Source organism: Prionailurus viverrinus, chromosome D4, assembly GCF_022837055.1.
Source record: "Prionailurus viverrinus isolate Anna chromosome D4, UM_Priviv_1.0, whole genome shotgun sequence".
In the NCBI taxonomy this organism is placed as follows: domain Eukaryota; kingdom Metazoa; phylum Chordata; class Mammalia; order Carnivora; family Felidae; genus Prionailurus; species Prionailurus viverrinus.
In genome coordinates, this window is record NC_062573.1 from 110787 (window position 1) to 130773 (window position 19987).

The 19987-nt window shown below is 60.5% G+C and overlaps 1 protein-coding gene and 1 long non-coding RNA gene across 2 annotated transcripts in view; one reads left to right on the forward strand and one right to left on the reverse strand.

Moving 5' to 3' along the window:
* Positions 1–8115: 8115 nt before the first annotated feature.
* The window catches only part of PTPA (protein phosphatase 2 phosphatase activator), a 31053-nt gene continuing 19181 nt past the window's right edge, over positions 8116–19987 (reverse strand). The window contains exons 8-11 of the mRNA XM_047829152.1: positions 19843–19967; positions 18714–18814; positions 13731–13838; positions 8116–9638 (exon numbers count right to left, since the gene is read on the reverse strand). Of these exons, the coding sequence (XP_047685108.1) occupies positions 9561–9638; positions 13731–13838; positions 18714–18814; positions 19843–19967 (412 nt within the window). The 3' untranslated portion in view covers positions 8116–9560. The remainder of the gene's footprint in view (positions 9639–13730; positions 13839–18713; positions 18815–19842; positions 19968–19987) is intronic.
* Positions 13346–16823, forward strand: LOC125149947 (uncharacterized). Its single transcript, XR_007146109.1, has 3 exons — positions 13346–13901; positions 14227–14373; positions 16630–16823. It is a non-coding gene; the product is annotated as an uncharacterized LOC125149947 (long non-coding RNA).

Here is a 19987-nt window from a genome sequence, read left to right on the forward strand (position 1 = left end):
CAGTGTGGCTGGAGCACAGGAAGTGGGGCAGAACACAAGGACCAGAGGAGTCAGATCCCGTGGTGGATTGATCCGCCAGCAGTGAGAAGCCCACTTGAAGAATATGATGGGACTTAGAGGGCAGAGTGGAGTCAGGAGACCAGAGAGGAGGCTGCCACACCGGTCTAGTGAGAGCTGGGAGCGGCTGAGATGACACAGGGCAGGCAGGGGAGAAGCGGACAGATGTGGGTTATAATCTGGAGAGGGACCCCACGGGGCCCGTTTGCGGGTTGACTTTGGGGAATGGAAGAGAGGCGAATGCATGGATCTGGGGCCTGACGGTTGCTGTCCAGAGAAGGGCTGCCCGGAAGTGGAGGACAATCGGGAGCCCACTGGCCACAGGCAATTTCCACGACAGAGAAGTCTTTCTCTTGCCCAGCAGGAAGTGCCTCATCATGCTGACAACGTAGCTCCCGCGTCAGACAAAGTCAGGGTCCATCCTGACTCACAGGGTGAGCTGGAGACCTTGTGCGCGTCCCCTCCCCCCCGCTTCCTCATCCCTACGATGCGGGTGATGCCACTTTCTCAGCTCACCCTGGGGACTCCGTGAGGCCGTGTGGAAAGCTGTCCTGCAGGCTGACACATGGCTATGGGCCAGAACTGTCATTACTGTGCTTGCCATCCTGCCTCTTCCTTGTCTTTGTGTGGCTGGCTCTGCCTCCCGGAAAGAAATGGGGCTCTGGAAGTGGGTGCCTCTCAGACAGGGCCAGGGTCTGGGGCCGGTCCTGGAGGGATGGACGCTGATGCGGGGGGGTGGGGGGGGGTGGGAAGGAGGGCTCTCGGGCCGCCTGAGTGGCGACAGCGCAAGGCAGCCAGGGCCACCCGGCAGTTTCAGGTAAGGCCCAGGGAGGGGCTATGGGAGTGTGAGCTTCAGCAGGAAAGAGACCAGCACCTCCCTGGCGAGCCAGTGTCTTCACCCACCAGGGTCTCAGTTTCCTCCTCTGTGAAATGGGGACATAGTCGGCCCATAGTGAGGATTGAAGTGAGACATGCTTTTAAGCACTTCACAGACACACGGGCTGGGCTCAGGAGCCACCAGTCCCAAGGCCTCTTGGGGACAGCCTGAAGGGTCAGGGTGCAGGCAGCTGCTGGGGCCTGGAGCAGCAGTGGCAGGTGGGGACATGGGGGGGGGGGGGGCGGGTAAGAAATGTGCACGGGGGACTCACCAGGCCAGCGTGGTCCAGGCCGGAGGTTGGGCCCGGGGTCAGCAGGCGGCAATGGGACGAGCCCCCCACCCCCACCAGCTACACCTCAGAGCCTTCCCGGGGCCCCTCGACACCCACCAGCAAGCCTCCCCCACCCTGTCGTCAGGCCCGTCGTTCCCTAAACGCTCTCCTGTGTCCTTCTAAAACCTCCACGGGGAGTCGACGCCATCACCGAACTCAGTGGCGAGGATGTCCGTGCTGGGGCCCGACAGCCTGGGGGTGCGTACCTCTTGCCAAGGACGCCCTCGCCCTCTGTGCCTCCGTCACTGCGACCCCCGCCACGGGTGGCTTGTGAAGACTGAATGAGCTAATGTAGGCAGAGCCCTGCACTGACTGGTTCCCCTTCAAAAGATCGTGCAGTCACCCCTGTAAGACCAAATTGATTTGTCCCCAATTTATACCTGAGGAAACTGGGGCTCCGACAGGTTAAGCCACTGGCTCAAGGTCACACAAGGGCAACAGAAGAGCTGACTCCAGAGCCCAGGCACACTTGGACCACTCCACTCCCCGTCCCCGGCAGAGACCCTAGAAGAGTCTGCCCAGAGATCAGACCAACCCCCCCAAAGCCCCCAAGTGGAGGTCTGAGCAGCCTGGTCCAACTGAGGCTGGACTCTGGTTATCTGGGGAAGGGGCATCTGCACTCCCGCCTGCCTTGCCGGTGTCCCTTCTGAAAAGCCCCAACACAGTCCCAAGCAAATGAGGAGGGAAAAGGGACTTGTCCACACCCATACCTAGAGGTCGGCACAGGTCCAGCCGGAGCGGGTGCTTGGTGTCCCGGAGCGGTGGCAGTGGATAGAGGGCAGAGTGCTGAGACCAGAGTCAAGGGCACGGCCGGCCGCCCTGTGAGGGGGGTGCACTTCCCACTTCTTTCTGCTTGCGGGGCACCGACTTCCTGCCAGTTTCTCGCTGCCAAGGTTCCGAGAGGCGAGACGCACAGATGCGAGACCGGAGAGGCTCAGAGAGGTGAAGACCTTTGTCCAAGGTCACACAGATCTGCCTGATTCCCGAGACCTCGCTGCCACTGCGTTCCCTAGAGACCCCGTCCTGTCCCGGGTCCCTGTGGTGCTGGGCACAGTGCCCTCCACACCCCCTGCTCAGAGGGCGGTGGTGGATGAAGCCGGGGCTCCGGGCTCCGCTCCTCTGCTGAGTAGGGACTCAAGCCGTAGGGCTTTGCGGTAGGGCTGCAGGCACTGGGAAAATGGAACCATTCCTCCCTTGTTTATCACCACCACAGTCCCCACTCCAGGCTGGGGACGGGAGAAGGGCACCTCAACTCTGGTGGGGGGGGGGGGTGGGTGCTCTGAGCCATACCCTGCGCTGAAAGCTCACCTCCCATCCTTTGTCCCACATATCTGAGTAGGTCCCCTCCTCCCTTCTCTCCCTCCTGCCTCTCTGCCAGAGGTGCACCAGACTCCGTGCTCTTTAAGGGAAACACTTTATCAGTTTCTTTTTTTTTTTTTCCTACTACAAAATAGCATGTGGACACCACAGAAAGACTTAAAATTCAAAAATGAAAACCAAAAGGCAAAGTTAAAACTTACCCACAATCACTTTCTCTTTCTTTTGTGGCTCACTAACGTTTAACATTTTCAGAACTGTTTCTCGGGAGCAGGAAAGGCAGTAAGGGTTTCGTGAAAACCCTCACAGCCCCACCACCCAAAGATAAGCACCTGGAGAAACGGCCTCCCGGCCCTTTGTCCGTGTGGATGGACAGAGAGACGGATGGATCAAAATGTAGATCGTTGGCTTTCTCACAAAAAGGAGTTATACTTTTCCTGCAGTCATTGGAGCTGTTTTGCCTGCTTGACAACTAACGGGTCGCAAGCGCCTCTCCCGAAGAATAGACGGAGACGCACATCAGCTGAGGGCTCACTGTAGGACTGTTCCGTCCTGCTTCTGATAATCCCCAACTGTTGGACACACGGGGCAGTTCGGATGTCCCATCAGGGCAAGTCATGCTAGGATACGCTCCAGGAGGAAGGGCCCGGTCTGTCTTGCCCACTGTAGCATCCCAGCGCCCGGCACCCGGCTTGGGAGCAGAGAAGCCTCCAGCGACGTTTGCCAAGTGAGTGAACCGACACGAGCTCAGCCCCGACCTGGGCCTCTCCGGCCCCATCTGGCCCCACGAGGTCACCGGGTCCTCAGCTGTCTTCAGGTTTCCCAAGGCTTCCCTCTCTCCTTTCTTTCTCGACCACCCGGACCACACCCTCCTTTCTCTCTCCTCCACGCTCTCTCTCTCCACACTTCTGCCTCGGCCCCAGGGCCCTCAAAACTGTTCTGAGGTCCCCATACCAGCCATCTGGCCTCCCTGCATCCCAGCCTCCTCTCTCCCCACCAGACTCTCCCGGCAGCCGTGGCCCATTTCTGCACCGACGCCATCCCTCCACGGGGAAGGCTCGGACTCGTGGCGGCCATTCCCAGATGCGTCCCAGGCCCCACAGCATGCGGCACCCTCCTAGGGGTGCCAGGAGACAGGCCGGACATGCCAGGAACAGCGACGGCGAGTGCCGTGTGTAGGGGTAGGCCTCAGCCCCCATCAAGGAACCCCACGTAAAGAGAAGCTGTGTCTGCAAACAGTCCCTTATCACCCCACCTTCCAATTAAGTGGCTGCGCCTCTAACGTCCCCCCACCTAAAGATCTGGGGCTGCCACCGCCATACATGTAGCCCCCACAGCCAGGGTGGGCTGAGTGCTCAGAGCGGGGACAGGCAGGTGGCCATGGGAGATGCAGGGGCCAGGGAAGGGCTCTCAAAGGAAGTTCGGCCTCAGCTGAGCTCTGAAGGATGACCACGGATTCCCAGCGGGGAACGGGGTTCTGGGAAGAATGCCAGATCCTACTGTGCGGTGGTCCAGGGAGTCTGAGGGACAGAAAGGAGGCCAGAGCAGCTGGAACCCACAGAGCACGGAAGGAAGGGAGCTTGGGGGCTGGAGCACTGCCGGCAGGGCCCGGGAACAAGGGCTCCTGGAAGCCCCTGCAGCCCAGGCTCCCCCACCCCACCAGGACCTGGGTCTCAGCAGCCCTGCCAGGCTCGCCACCAGCCAGGTCCAGATGTCTACCCTACAGAGCTCCTCAAACTCAGCCCCCACAGCTGAGCATACCCGCACCCACCCCAGCGGCGGTCCCCTGGGCCACTGAGAACTCATCCCTCTCCCTTGGCACCAGGTCTTACCTGGATCTCCCCCTTCCCAGCCCAGGGCCTCTCTCTGCCCTGCAGACGGCCTCCCACATTTCTGACCTGGGCCGAGTCCCCAGCCCCATCACTGGCACCAGCTTCTGACCCAGCACCCAAATAGCTGTCAGTTCTTCCTAAAACCCAATCTGGCTCTGTCTCTTCTCTGTCTCTGTCTCTCTCTGTCTCTCTCTCTCTCTCTCACACACACACACACACACAGGCACCAATTAAGCATCCGTCCTGGCAACTGATACCATATTTACAGGGTGCCTCCTGCACACCAGTCTCACTGGCTCAGGGATCCAGCATCGAGCGGGTCCCTGTCTTCCTGGGGCCCATCTACTAGCCACGCAGACAGACGTTAAGCATACGGTTTGCTGATAATTACATGCAGTTGTGTTGTGTCCAGGGGATGTGCATTATGGGAGCCTCTTACAGAGGTTCGGAGCCCTCTGCAGACCAGCCCCCATCTGCTTTTCCAGCCCGGCCTCTTGTGACCCACACCGCCACACCTCTGCTCACAGCAGGCCCCACCAGAAGGCCCTTCGTCCTCTGCCCATCATTCAAGGCCCCATTCAAATGCCATCTCCTCCTTGGAGCCTTACCTGAGCTCCCCTTGGAGGCTCTCCTCCGGCTTCTCCCCACGGCTGGCCCAAGATCCCTCTGTTTCCCCCACTAGGTTGAAGTTTCTTTCTTTCTTTTTTTTTTTTTAAAGACTTCTTAAAGTCATCTTTACACCCGTTATAGGACTCGAACTCACAACCCCAAGCTCAAGAGTCACACACTCCACTGACTAAGCCAGCCAGGTGCCTCCGTTTAGAAGTTCTTTTTTTTTAAGTTTATTGATTTATTTTGAGAGATAGCAAGCAGGGGAGGGGCAGAGAGAGGAAGAGAGAGAATCCCAAGCAGTCCCCTCTCTGTTAGTGCAGAGACCCACCCACACGGGGCTCGAACACCCGAACCATCAGATCGTGACCTGAGCCAAAGAAATCGAGAGCTGGACGTTTGACCGACTGAGCCACCCAGGCACCCCTGGAAGTTTCCTAAAGGGAAGAATCTTGCCTTTTTCATCTCCCCATTCCTGCAAATGCCATGTACTCAGCATGTGCTTACTGCTTGTTAAACTCAAGAACATGTCGCCTGACTTGGGTGCAGGTCTAGGGCACACCTTTGCTTTCCTTCCAACCGCAGCTCCTGCCAGGGGTTCCGCTAGCGACAACCCCCACCCACCCCCCATGACCACGGCCTGGCTTCGGCCCCCCGTGAGCCAGGAACACGGTTGCAGAGTTCAACGTGTTCTCTGGGGCCTCTCTGGCCCAGAATGGGGGGCAGGCGACACCTCCACCCCCAGCTCTGGGAGCCAGCCCCACTCAGGCTCCCTTCAAGCCCGCTGACCCTCAAGGTGGGACAGAAATGCAGCCGTCTTCCGCTGAGCGTCCGTCCCGTCACCCAGGTCCTGGGTGGGCTTCCCCACCCTGCACCGAAGATCCTGCCCACGTGCTCAGTGTCCAGCTATACCCCACACACCCCGTCTCCCGCCCATCCCACCCCACGGATGGCCTTGCTCACACTTCCTTGCAGAAGTGAATCTGGAACAACACGGGAGTCGGGGAGAGGGTCTGCCTTCCCTTCCCTCTGTTAAGGGACAAGCAGCCTGGCACCTTTTCAAGCCCCTCACTGCCGTCAGCCTCCCTCTCCTGGACCATTTCCAGCACGTGAGGGACACGGAGCACAAACCGGCCCGATGATCCTCCTCTCGCAAAGCCTTCCCAGACGTCCAGCCCCTGCCCTCTTTCCCCACCTCTGCTCCCTTTCCGACAAAACTCCGCGAGAGGGGAGTGGGGTGTTGTGTGTGGCTCAGCAACCAGACCATCCAGCTCCACGCTCTTCCTTCCAGGCTGGGGGGCTTGGACCGGGGACCCCACCTCTGTGCTTCCGTGAGCCCCTCGTGGGACCTCGTGGGGACGCGGAAGCAGTGGCTCCTCCTCGTCTGATTCCCATTCCCTCCCCAGCCCTCTTCGACCCGCCACCCACCCCACTGAAGCAGCCCTGAGCGAGGCACAAAGACCCAGGGCCCATGCTGTCCTCTCAGCCGCGTGCCCAGGGCTCTGACCTTCAGGGTCTCCCACCCCCCATGCCCAGAACCAGCCAGCCCTCTTTTCTCGTCTTCACCCCCACTCCTGCCTTGGTGACCCGGGGCGGGGGATCCATTGCGTGCTGACCACTCCCTAGCCTATTTCAGCAGCTGGACCCGCCCCCAGCTCTAGATCAGCAGACCCAGATGCCCGCCGGGCCCCCAACACCAAATCCCTCTTGCCACATCTGCCCCGCCTCAGTAAACGGCATCAAGCTACACAGGCCGAGAATTGGGGCTGCTCAAGGCTTCTTGTCCTTCTCACACCCTCCTCCCCGTCGGTGATAGCTCTAAAGACAGCCCAAATGGGACCACCATTTCTCACCACCTCCACGCCGCCCACCGTCCTAGCGCCTCCCCTCCTGCCCCACATACTCCAGGCCATTGTCACTGGCAAAGCCCTCCAGCAGCTTCCCGGAGGATACGCAGACACTAAATCCCAATCCTGTCAGAGAGGAGCCCCTAAGACCCTGCTCCTCCCCGACCCACGTGTGTACCCTCCCCAACCCTACTGGGGTGCTGGGCTCCCAGCTGCTCCCCCCCCCCCTTCAGCCTGCAGCTCTCTCCAGGACTCAGACTCGTGCCTCCTCCGAGGTGCCCTTCCCAACCCTGCAGCTCAAGTAAACCGCGCCTGCTGCCCTCTCTAATGAACTGTGCTATTCGCTTCGTAACACCCACCGCTACCTAACGTTCTGGTATTCTGGGGTCAGCCGCTGTCATCCACGCTAGAACAAGGAATATTCGGCCAGTAACCACTTGTGAAATGACTGGGTCCTCACAATCCATGGCCTGAGTATCATTATGCCCATACTTCAGATCAGGAAACCAGGCTCAGACACAAAGTCAATCACGAGGGCCGCTCAGCTAGTAAGCAGCGCAGCGGGCCTTAGGTTGGCTGGGGTTGGCTCCCGGCCACCAGGCTCTCCTGGGCAAGGCCTCCAAGGCCAGGAGAAAGGCCAAGGGCTCATTCTCTGAGGAGACTCATCTATACACCAAGTCCAGAAACACGTATGTCCGAGGAAGTGTCCAAGAAGCGTCGAGTACTGCAGCCCCCCAAATCCCAACTCCAGCACGACACGGACAGAAGGGGTGGGGTGCATCCCTAAAAGGCGCCGCTGCGTGGGTTGCAACCAAGTCCGGTCCAAAGGCTCCCCCGCCAAGCCTGGAGTCCACAGGGGCTGCCTTCATCTAGAAGGGCCATGGTGACCGAGGGCATTTACTCTGTGCCAGGCCCTGGGCGGAGGACTTCACATCCTTCACTCACTCCTGGCAATCACCCTGTGATGGTCCCCATTTTGCAGACGAGGAAACTGAGGCTCAGAGAGATTCAATAACTTACACAAGACCTTGCAGCTGGGGGTGGGGACAGCCAGGAGTCGCCAGAGCCTGCTTGGGTGACCGGTGCACGTTCACTGGCTGCCCAGGAAAAGCTTAGCCCAGACACCAGCTGAAACAGTCCCAGCCCCAGACTCCATGGCCCGAGGGAAGGGGACCTGATGGGGAGACAAACAGGCATGTGGAGAAACAATAAACGTGTGGCATGAAAAGACACACCTCACACAGGTGACAGGTGCAAAACAGAGGCTTTAATCCGAACAGCAATGAAGGCGCACGGGGCCAGGGGAGGCCGAGGGGGCAGGGCAAGAGGAGCCAGGAAGGCGGTGATCTGGACCCTGGGAGGGAGGCCAGCACTGGACCTCTCCTAGGAAAACTATTTCTGTGACTCTCGTGGTTCCCGTCCTGGCCTCTGCCCAGGCCATCGGCCCAGGTGTGAGGGTCAAGTCCCTGAATTGTGCTTCTTGGGAGCTCCCCCTTCCCACAGGGGATGTGGACCCAGATAAAGGGCAGGGGTCTGGAGAAGGGCAGGCCTGGACTTTGGCCGGGGAGAGCCTGTAAGAGCCTGGCCCAGGAGCAGCCCTAGAAGAAAACTCAGGACCTGTTACGTCAGCATCCCCTCACCTGGCCAGGCCCTGCCCATCCTCACAGCCAAAGCCTGGGCTTGGCGGGGAGGCATCGCTGCCTCACCTGAAGAACCAGTGGGTAAGTTCAGGGAGAGGGGAGGACAAGGAGGGGGCGCTGCTGAGTGCTCCGGTGGCCCCTGGCCCATCGCCCCGAAGGGCAGGCAAACAGGGCCAAAGGGCCCTGGAGAAGCAAGCGGCAGGGAGTTAGGAGCAGAACGGAAGATGTGAGGAGGATCCAGGCTCCCCACAACCAGAGCGGGCCCCGAGCCCCTCCCTGCGTCTCAGCCACCCCCTCCCAGCCTGAGAAACTTTGGAAAGGCAGGCCTCACCCAATCAGCCAGTGGGCAAGCCCTGCCAGGGCCCTCCCGAGCGCCCAGGGGCTACCCTGGCAGAGGGGGACAGGACCGGCTCCGGCCACGAAACCCAGCAAAGCCAAGGCCAAAGAACAGAGAAGCCAGAGTGAGGAGGCACTAGACACAGGTGCCGCAGGCCCAGGGGGCAGCCGTGAAGAAGAGCTGGGAGGGTCACCGGCCAGCACAGCCGATGCTTCTCGGCCCCCAACCCCACCCCAGGCTGACCGCCTGCCTCCACCTCCAGCCTTCAGAACCCCCAGGCACCCACCCAAACATGGCTTCAGAAACCGACCCACCCCACAGGGAGCAAGCGCTCCAACCCCTAGAAAGGCCACAGGCCTTGGGAAAGGAAAGCAATGGAAACCGCAAACTCCTCCCCTTTCCAGCGGTGCAGAAGAGCCCAGGTCTCAGACGGGACTGGACAGAAGAGGAAGGAGGAGAGGAAGGCCGAGCACGGGACCAGGGCCCGAGCACACCCTCCCCACCACAGGGAGACGGGGCCCACTTCTCCCTTCACTTTGGGTCCTTCGGCCTCATGCCCTGAGCCTCCGTCAACCCCACACTCACCACCCACCCCAGTAGACAGCCTCTCAGCAAACAGAAAGAACAGAGGGAGGGGGCAGGGGCGGCTGGCGCTGGGGCAGGGGAGGGCAGGCACAGGAACTGCGGCCTGGGTGGCCCCGGATGCTCAGCCCCTAGCACGAGGTGACCGGATGGATGGGCAGCAGGCTCCCGAACTTGAAGTGCTGGATCACAGGGAACTTCTCCAGGCACTGTGGGGGGGGGGGGGGGGGGGGGGGGGGAGGGGAAGAGCAGAGGTGAGGACTGCACTGCACCCCTGCAGGGGCCCACCCGGCCTCTCGGGCCTCCGGGGGAGCCCCGGACACCTCCGGAGGCTCGGACCAGCACAGTTCCCACAAAGTGTCCCCCCAGGGCCCAGGAAGGGGATGATCTCAGAGGAGCACCCAGGCCTTCAGGGAAAAGCAAGGCTTCCGACCCCTTCCCGACCACCCCCTCCTATCCAAAGACCCCCACTCCGTGACAATCAGACCTCACTCATTAGTGAGGGAGAGGGAGAAAGGAAGGGAAGGAGAGCAGGCAGCCCAACCTCATTGCGGGGAGGGAGGGGAACTGGGGACCAGACATGAAAAGAACCCTCCAGACCACTGGGGAGCCCCTAGCCCAGGCCCCAGCCCTGGAGAAAAAGTGTAGGGATGTTTGGACACAAGCTTGACGAGGGTCCAGAGCCCATTTTTCTCCAATTTTTTTCAGTTCTCTGGACTGAAAAAAGGCATCCTGCCACTTGAGAGCAAGACAGTAAGAATCAGTTAACATCCCCACACCCCCAGGGCAATTCCCAGCAGCCCTGTGCATGGGGCAGAGGACAAGAACACTGAACAGGGCATGGCCTACTCCCTGAACCCAGCCCAGCCAGGACCTCAGCCCAGGGCTCTGGTGGAGATGGGGATATTGGCAGGGCCTACCACAGAAGCTGGCCTGGTCCATGGGCAGCCGGGCCCCAGGCCACACACCTCCGGCCTCTGGCCCCAGCACTGCTTAGCACCACACAAGTCCAGGAAAAGGGCGCAGTGGCGGGAGGGGGGGGGGGGGTTGCGGGCAGCTCCCAGCCTCCCCTCACCGGCCCTGGTCACTGGTGAGCTCTCTCAGGCAGCAGCTCTGGGCATGTGAGGATTTGCTCTCACACCTTTGACCAAGAAAATAACCAGGATGGCTAGGTTGGAACATGACTTATGGCTTCAGATAAGGTGAGCCCCTTCCGTGACTGCGGCCTCAACATCCATCTAACTGAGGGAGACAAAGGTGTGCCACGACTGGCCCCAGGCCCCCACACCTCCGTGACCAGGCACAGAAACGAGGACGTCTCAGACCAGCCGCGCCTGTGTCAGGTGGGGGCTGATCAAGGCCTAAAGGGGGCCTAGGAGGTGAGCGGGGAAAGGGAAATCTTTTGGTGCAGTGGAAGGGCAGGAAACTAGGCCAGTGTGGGAGCAGAGCTCCAGGCCGCAGCCAGACTGCTGGGCCCAGGGCAGAGCAAGTGGGGAGCAGGCAGCCGGGGGGTGGTCCCTGGTGTGGGGGGGGGGGGGGAGGAGGAACAGCCAGCAGCTCTAGGCCAGAGGCAAAGGCAGCTGCCAGTGTGCTTACGTCATCAAGGAAGTGGTAGGAGTTTGTAAAAGGGGGCCCCCAGGGCCCTGGAATTCCAGAAAGGGTCAAAGGTCAACCTGTTTCTAGCTCTCCTCCAAGAGAAGCTGCAAAGGCAAGCGGCTTAGCAGGAGGGGGCAGGGGCGGTTCTGTGCACTCTGCCTTCAGGGGCCCGGAACAAGCCTCCCCAGGGCCACAGGACAGGAGAGCACCGGGCTAAAGGCCAGAGGCTGCTTGGGGCAAAGGAAATCTTGAGGCTTCAGAACAACAGCAGAAGGGGGCCTCTGGCCAGGCCTTCTCCCAGCTAACTGTGCCATGGACCAACACCCCCCTGCCCCCCGGACCCCCACTGAACTGGGCAGAGCGAGAGAGCGACATCTTCAGCTCACCCGGCCCCCCAGGGACCTTTTAGCTGGATGCCACAGTGATGCAAGGGGGAGAAGGGGCTCTCCAGGCCCCGACAAGGTCCTTCCAAAGGGAGCCCCGGCACAGCGACACCCCTTGGGAAAGACAGGCCCCGCTGCCCACAAGGGCACCGAAAGCATTTGGTCGATCGGTTCAGAAAGGCAGGGGCAGAGCCTGGAGACGCACACAGTCCATCCCAAATCCCAAGGCCGCCTAATGCCAGGCCCAGTCGGGCCTCTGCGGCGGCTCAGGCGATCAACTCGCCTCCAAGAGCCAACTCTGACTGGTGGCCTTGGCCGTGGGGACGCCGCTCTGGACTTCAGGACTGGTGGCCTCGCTGGTCCTCCCCATGGACAAAGAGCTGACCTGAGAACACGAGTCCTTCTCCTCGGACCTCTGGGAAGGGAGCATGCGATCCCACAGGCTCTCGGGGACCAAAAACTAAGGGCTATTTCCCAGCAACGCACAAACGAGGGCCAGCCATCAGAGACGTGGCTCTCCTAGACCACAAGTCAGTGGGCTCCAGCACCGGCCTACAGAGAGGTCTGGCCGCCACACAGCGCCCGGCAAGGCTGCCAGCTCCTGTGCCTGCGCACATCCAGAGCTGGAGTTTCGGGAGGAGCGCTCCGGGGTCCACGCGTGTCCCCGCTGTCCGGGCCTGAGCTGGGGTCCCGGTCTCCCCACACCCACAGAAATCCGACAGCTGTTACGCTGACTTCTGTCTCGTTCCTGTAGCACCGCCGCCAGCCATTTGGATTCTTAGCTTGCTCCTCCCTCATCCTGTCAGCCTGGGGCTCCTCCTCTGGAAGGGGCAGGTAGGGGAAGGGGGCAGGGGCTCCCGCTCTGCCCCGAGGGGGCCCGGCTCAAGGTAAGTTTAGAGTCACTTAAGTAAGAGCCCTGCGGGAAGAACAGCACTTCAGATCCCAAGCTGGGAAGGCACGAGAGTCCTGCCCTTGGTGACTGACCCGGAGTGGGGGTGGGAGGCTGGAGGGGCCCCCCCGCGCCCCTCACTCGCTGCACACGGGCCCCCGCAGTGGGGAGGGCTCCGCAGGGTGACAAGGTCCCCAGCAGCACCCACAGCGGGACCGGCGGGGGGGGGGGGGGGGGGGGTGTCAGGAACAACAGGACGCCCGGAGCGCCGTGACCCGCGTGCTCTCTGGGCGGGGGGACAGCCAGACCGGAGGGCCCAGCGGGCCGCAGCCCGGAAGGAGCCTGGCCTGCGCAGCCCCAGCAGACGCTCCTCTCAGATTAGAGAGGTATGTGGGCCGGAACCCAAACACAGGATGTGAAGTCCAGAGGAAGGGAACCGGAGGGGGAGGGGGCGGAAGGGAGACAGAGGGCCTGGCCGGTCGGTTCCAGTGCCGTTAACCCCTTCGGGGCCACGCGGAGGGAACAGGGCTGACCGGAAGCATCTGTGCCACGCAGCCACACCCCGGCCTCCAATACCCTCTCCCCCCCTGCTCCCCCTGCCTCCCCTGATGGGATATGAGTGTAATGAAACCGACTCAGAGAACCAACGTCCCTCCCTCCACGGGAGAGGGGTGGCCAAGGGTCAAGAGCCTAGGGGTCAAGAGCACCCACGGGACAGCATCGAAGACCACCAGCCTGAGGGCGAAAAAAGGGGACTCCGGGGCCTCGTTACTTTCGGTGAGGGACTTTACACCCAGGTCCTTCCCTGGCCAAGGTCAAGCAGCTCCAGGATCGGTGTGCACAGACGTGAAAGAAGCTAACAGAAGGGACGGGATGGAAAGAAAATGTCTCCTCCCTACCTGCAAGAAAAAAAGCCACCTCCTTGGCTGGGAAAAGGTGCCAGAGAGGAGGAGAGAGGACAGGGGACACCCTCAAGAGCTGGGCAGCCACCTCCCAGCAGGGGGAGCTCAGGGGAGCCACGCCTCACCCTGCCTCTCAGATCTGAGAACTAGAACACCACCTGAACTGACTGCTAGAAATGTCAGCTCTGGGCCTCCCTCGAGGGCTACCTGCCCGGGTATCAGACCCACCAAAGTCTGAGAAGCGCCAATTTGGACGATGCCTCCAAAGCATGTCTTCACTTTCGTGTCCCCATGTGAGACACAGCTGTGAGGGACCTCTGGCCATCTGACAGACCCTGGCAGCAGGGCCTTGCCTCAGTCACTGGGCAGAGCCGGGCCTCAGCATAGGGATTCTCTGTCTGCCCACTCCCCAGACAGAGACTGAGGCCTCGAGGGTCAGAGGCGCTGGCTCAAGATTGGAGCAGAGCAGCAGGGTGGGGGTGGGGGGATCGGCGGCCCCAGGACCAAGAGTACCAGCCAGCCTCCACTCACCTCAGCCTTATACATGCGGATCAGACCCTGGTTCACTTTGGACCAGGAGGGGACGGCACTGATGTTCCACAGCTGGTTGGAGTGCTCTGCAAAAGGGCCGGTCTTCATCTGAAGAAAAGAATCCAGAGCTGGAGAGGCGGGCCATCTGGGAGCTCATCCCGTTTCCCTGCGGTAAGGCTGCGCACACATATGTGTGTATACACACGCACGCATACATGCACGCACAAATATATGCACACGCGCTAGAGCGCACATACGTGTGCGTATATATGCACCTACATACACGCTCACACGTGTACGCGTGTGTGCTTAAGGACCAGGCTGCATCACCTGCAGGGGGGAGGTGTGCACACTCACATGTGCACAAGCACGTACACGCGCGTACCCCCCTCCACACACACACAAGCACACATAAGTACCAGAGACAGGGTCTCTCTCGGCCCGCAAGACCCACTGGGAAAACATAACCCCCAGAGTTACCCTCTTTCTCCCACAGCCAAAAAAAGGAAGCCTGATTCCCACCACCCACCACACTCAGCAGCCTCAGAAAAATAAAATCTCCACCCAAGCCCCTGCTGAGACTCCCGTCAACTCCCCCCAGCCGCAGAGCGCTCCAACAGCACGGGGACCTGCTCCCTTCCAGGTAAACAGCAGCAGCCTCCCTGAGCCTCCCCGGCCCAGCCCCGCACAGGGTGGGCCCCACCACCAGGTACTCGGGCTGCACCTGCCACTGGCGCCCCTGGCGGGGCCGGCAGGGCCGGGGGAGGGGCCCGTGTAGGGGAAGGCTAAGGTGGGAAAGACCAAACCCAGGCACCCAACTGCCTTCCGAACGGCAGGCAAAAGACAGGGAGCAAAAGAGGGGGAAAAGAGGGGGGAGACGTGAGCCTTGAGCCAGGGGCACCTGCAGCAGATTCAGGAGGAAGGTCTGTTTAGACGGTCTGCCTGACCTGGCTGGGGGGCAGGGAAGGGATGGCAATGACGACAGCGGCAAGGGACAGGCAGGGGCAAGGCCAGCTCCATTCCCGTCCCTCCTCTTGCCCAGAGTTCTGACCCTCCAGGAAGGAAAGCGATTCTGCAGCAAGCCCAGTGAAGTTCCCATGACATCAGAAACCACAGCACTGAGACAGGGAGGCTTGTGTGCCTGCGTGGACCCCTCCGCACAAGGCCGGTGCATTTGTTAACGGGCGCTTCACAAGGCTGCCTGGGGGAAAGGGGTTCAGCGCCCTGAGCCCCAGGCTTCAGAAGAAAGAGTCTGAAAATCAAAGAGGCTGAGCTGGCAAGGAAGCAGAGACTTGGACCCTGAGGGGGTGGAAGGTTCCAGAAGAGGCTGTGCTTGGAGGTGGGGCTGGGGGAGAGCTGCTCCAGGGAGAAAGGATGGACCCAAAGCTCCCTCTCCATATTGGGCCTAAGAATAAGGGCCCAGGAGCACACGACACCCCCACCGTTTGGCTGTGGGCTCGTGAGTGACCTGCTCCTACACGCCCCTCACTTCTCCAGCGAGGGCCTCACACCAAAATGCAAGATTTAAGTCCAAAGTGCTGCCATTTACTGCTGTCACCTCCCTTCCCTGCCCGAAGTTCCCCAAAAGCCTGTCTCAACTCCCAGGTTCGGTAGCGAGGACCTCAGGCTCCTTCCTCCAGTAGGGAGGCCACAGCCCAAGGTGCTAAGACAGAGACAAAAACCCACCCTGGTGCTCCCAGGGCTTTTCCAGGATCAGGGTCTACACCCACTTTCTTTCTCTTCCTCTCTCTTTCTAACACTCCCTCCTCCAGGGTGGCTCCCTCCTCCGGTGCCCCTAGCCTATGGGGCCTGGCCTTCCAGGAGCTTTGTTCCAACCATCCTACTCAAGCAGGCTCCGCCCCCAACAACCCGCCCTTCCCCTCACCCCGCCCCTTCCCCCACGGCTCTCTGCCCCTTGGGGACCAGCAGCAGGCTCCAGTCTTCTGCACACTTCCAGGCCCTGAGAACCTCAGGGACCACTGGAAATGTGTAACCAGTTTCAGTCTGGGCAAGGCCCTGTGAACAAACCACCCCAGGGGCACCCTGCCGGCTTCATCCCCCAGCACAGCTCCATAAGCCTGCTCAGCCAGGGCCCCGAGGCCAGGGCCAGCAGACGACTCTGGGAAACCAGAGGCTCTGCTTCGTGGGCTAGCCTCAACCACTAGGGGCACAGGGAGGGACCCCAAAAGGCCTCTCTGGCCTGCTCTGACCCCATGGAAAGGCCAGAGATGCTATTTCTTTAGAGGGGCTGCCCCACATCCCACGCCCCCCCCCCCCCATCCCCGGGCCTGCGGTGCCCCAAGGCCACCCTAAGTCCTTCAGGAGGGGACTTTGCAACTCTGGGAAAGGAAAAGAGACGAGGGGAAAAAAGGAATCGGGAGCAAGAAGACAAAAAAAAAATTAGCTCATTCTAGCCACAAAGGGAGAAGAGAAAGAGCGAGAACGAGCAAGCAAGCTGCAGTCCCGCAGTGACCCCAGGGGAATCGTGTGAGTCAGAGCAGCCATATTGAGCAGGAAATTACTCACAGACGCTGCGTTCCTGCCTCTCCACTCCCAAGAGAATCGGCCTTTTGTAAATGGTTCCTCTGTCAGTAACTGAGGGGGGATGGGGAGAGGCTCTGCACAGCGCCTTCCTGTCAGCTCCTTCCCTTCCAGCTGAAATCTGATCCCTCCCTTCCCAAAACTCCAAATTTAGAAGCCAGATTGAAACTGAAATTCTTTTCCTGCCTGCCCTGGGCTCTTAAAGGCGCCAGGGCTGCATTTCCTGAGACAGCAGAAGCCCTGCAAGGTGGTGTCCCTCATCCGGGATGCCCAGGGCGACCAGGGCAGGTCCTGGGAGACGAGGAGGAGACGCCCAGTTCCATTTCCCACTTCTTGTTGTTTTGGTTTTTTCTCCCAGTTGCACCAGCCATCCTGATCCCCAGGTCTCCAGAGGCAACACCGTCTTTTCCAGACCGAAGCACACAGAACTGAACTCTGCACAGGCCTCCGGGTCCCTGTGTCCCAGCGACGGGCCTTCAGCCTCCCTGGGTCAGGGTGGGCCAGGCCAGGCCACTCATTCACGGACCAGCAACAGGACACACTGGTGTGAGGTGGAAGGGGAGTGGGGGGGGGGGTGGGAGGGGTGGGGGGGGGGTGGGCGTAGCCCAGACCAGAGCTCCAGAGAACTGGCCCCGCGCAGCCGCATCAGCAACCACACCAGCCAGGTCTTCGCTTGGCCAGGAGGACGGAAGGGAGCCCTCAGCCCTGCCAGCAGTCAGTGTTTGCCACCATGCCCCAGCACCTAGACCCAAAGTGAAAACCAGGCCTTGCGGAGAGGGTGCAGAACAAGCAAAAACTCTAGGGTCTGCCTCTCAGCCAAGGAAGTTACGAAAACCTCCTCAAAGTTCAATGTGCCGTTAGTGCCACCTAGTGGCCGCTGTAGGATTTTCTCCAGCAGAGGAACCGCATCCCAAACTTCAGGAAAGCTTTTGGGTTTTTATACCAGAGTAACCAACCAACCAACCAAATAAAAATACAAAAGTTGAACCTGGAATCAATTCCCATATTCCCCGAGGCCCGGCCCGACCTTCTTCCTTGCGAGTCACTGACAGGGACCCCGGGGTTTGGCCAGCCACCAGAGGGAGCCAGAACAGCTTAGTCTTCTACCCCTAAGTGAGCAGAGCAGGGCTCAGCTTAGAACGCGCACCCCTTCTCTCTACCCTGCTCCTCCTGCTCCTCCTGGGGTCTCCCAGGGCTCCCCAGACCCTCACATCCCACTCTGGAAAGGGCAGCACGTGACTGGCTCATGAGGCAATGAGCCAGGCTGCCCCGAGTCCTTCCGACCTTGGGCCTGCCACACTGCTGAAGGCAGCAGATCTGAGACTGGAGCGGTGGCCGCCCAGCCGTCAGTTCCAGCTCCATTTGCTGACTTGGAAAAACGTGTCATTCCCCTCTGGCCTCTGCAGTTTGGCAGAGGCCTGAGCCGAACGCTGACCATGAGGAGCCTGGGGCTACGGCTGCTTAACCAGGCTTCTCCTCCGTTCAGGGGGCTCAGGGGGCTCGGGACAGGAGCCGAGAGAGCAGCCTCAGTGGGGAGGAGACCACAGTCGTGCCAGGGGCATCACTGGGGCCAGAGGTGCATGTGGGTGTTGGAAGAGAGGACAGTGGCAAGACCCTCTCCGGACAGCAAAATCAGGGCGCCCTTTGAAAGTTTCCGGGGTGAGGGGGACAGGTATGCAGCAGGGAGGATTGAAGGCCCCGACAATTCCTGAGAGAAAGGCCCTAGGAGCAGTGAGTCCCCAAATTCCATGCAAAGTCACCTGGCAGGTGTATTTAAATACGGGTTCCTGGTTCTTGTCTCCCAAAATTCTTGACTCAGAAAGCTGGGGCTGGACCCAGGAATGTGCGTTTTAACAAGTTCCCCGGGTGATCTGGAGGAAATGGGAGACCTTGCCTCAGCGGGCAACAGCGCCCAGTTAAGCACCCCCCTGCCAGGCGGGCTAGGGGTCCAGGCCGTCTTGGTTCACCTCCGGCACCACATCTGGTCCATGTCCCCAGGTACCGACACAGATGTGTCCCCAGAAATCTAGCCTGCTGTCCACATGAGTCTCTCCAACTCCTGCAACGGCTTCACCCCACACACATCCCGTGCACGTGGCTGGACAGGCCTCGTGGGCCCCACCCACCCCTTCGGACCTGCCGCACGGGTCACCAAGTCCAGCTAGTGACTGCGTCTCAGTCCCACAGCTCAAAAGTTCCATGGGGTTCAGGAGTAACCCCAGACCACTGATTTGGGGGACGAGATCCTGGACAGTCAAAAGCTGGCTTACAACCTTGCAGAGGCCTAGTGTGGCTTCCTTTCCAACAGCCCACCTTCTGGGGCCAACCCTGCTGTCTCCAGGCGAGGGCCCTGGCTCCTCTGTCTCACCCCAAAGCCACCAGCCTCAGGTTCCTCTCGGCCTGGATGTTGCCACGGGCTTCTCCCTCACCCCCTCCCCTCACCTCAGTAATAAACAGGATACACTCCAGGAACATGTAGTCCTTGTGGTTCTCGTTCACGGCCTTCTCGTCCACGAAGTGCCTGGGCTCCAAATACGGGTGGTCTGGGAATGGCAAAGAGCCCCGGGGTTCAGAAGCAGGCACTCCCCCCACGGAGCACCTCAGCCCAGGGCACTCCACACCCACCCCGGGGCCACAGTCCTGCCCATGTGCCAACACTTGACCTTGTGGGAGCAATGAAGGACCTGTGTGTGTATCCTAGTGAACGAGCTTTGGCTCTGCCTTTTTCTAGCTACGTGACCTTGAACCAGTGACTACAGCCCTCCGAGGCTCCGTTTCCTCATCCGTGCAGTGGGGACATGAACGGCACCTCCCTCTCACTACCTGATCGGGGATCACTCGCCATGGTGCCCGTACAAGTGAAGTGTTAGTCAAAGGTGGCTGGTCTCGTGCTGGCAAAGACCCTTCCCAGCGTCGTTGAGAAGGTTCTGGGAGATAATCTACCCAACACGCTTAGAGCAGTGCCTGGCACAGAGCAAAATATTCACCAAGGGTCATTCATTAATACTATTCTGTAGGCAGTTAATCCTACGTCAAAGCGGAAGTTGCCACCCGACCCTCACCTGCTGCAGATCCCAGTGCGCCGCCCGAGCCTGGAAAGCAGTTTCAGAGTGGGGGGAACCGCTACACCGCGCCCACCGGAAGCGGCTCACTGCCCAGCACTTGGTGGCCGCTCCCTGACGGGCCCCCTGGCACACAGCTCGATGATAACAGTGGATGACGCCAGTCACCGAGTCAAAAGAGCCCCTCGTTTTCAACATAAAACCCCGCAGCTGCTGCCAGGAGCTGGGGCGCGTTTCACACCAGCCCGTTACGCGCCAGGCGAGCGCCCTCGCTCCAGCCCGTGTCACTTTCCATTATCTCGGCACACTCTGCCTCCGCCTTCCCGAGCCTGCCTCACCGGCTCGCTCGCAGCAGAAGGTCGACAGCAAACAGCCTCCGTCAATAGCCGGTCTAATGCCTGCTTTACAAGCTGTCACCGTTTGCCCGGAGCGGAAGTAAGGAGGGGAGGAGGGGGGGGACAGAGAACGCACCCTGGGGGGCGGAGGGGTAGGCGCCCCCTCTCCAGTACCTATCAACTGTGAGCTGCCCCAGATGAAAGGCAGGAACTGAAAGTCGTCCAGGCCCCACACTCCCTGGCTGCCGGCTGGCTCCATCCTGTACGTTTTCTGGAGTTTCCGCATAACCTCGAGGTACCTGCGCAAGAGGGAGGTGAA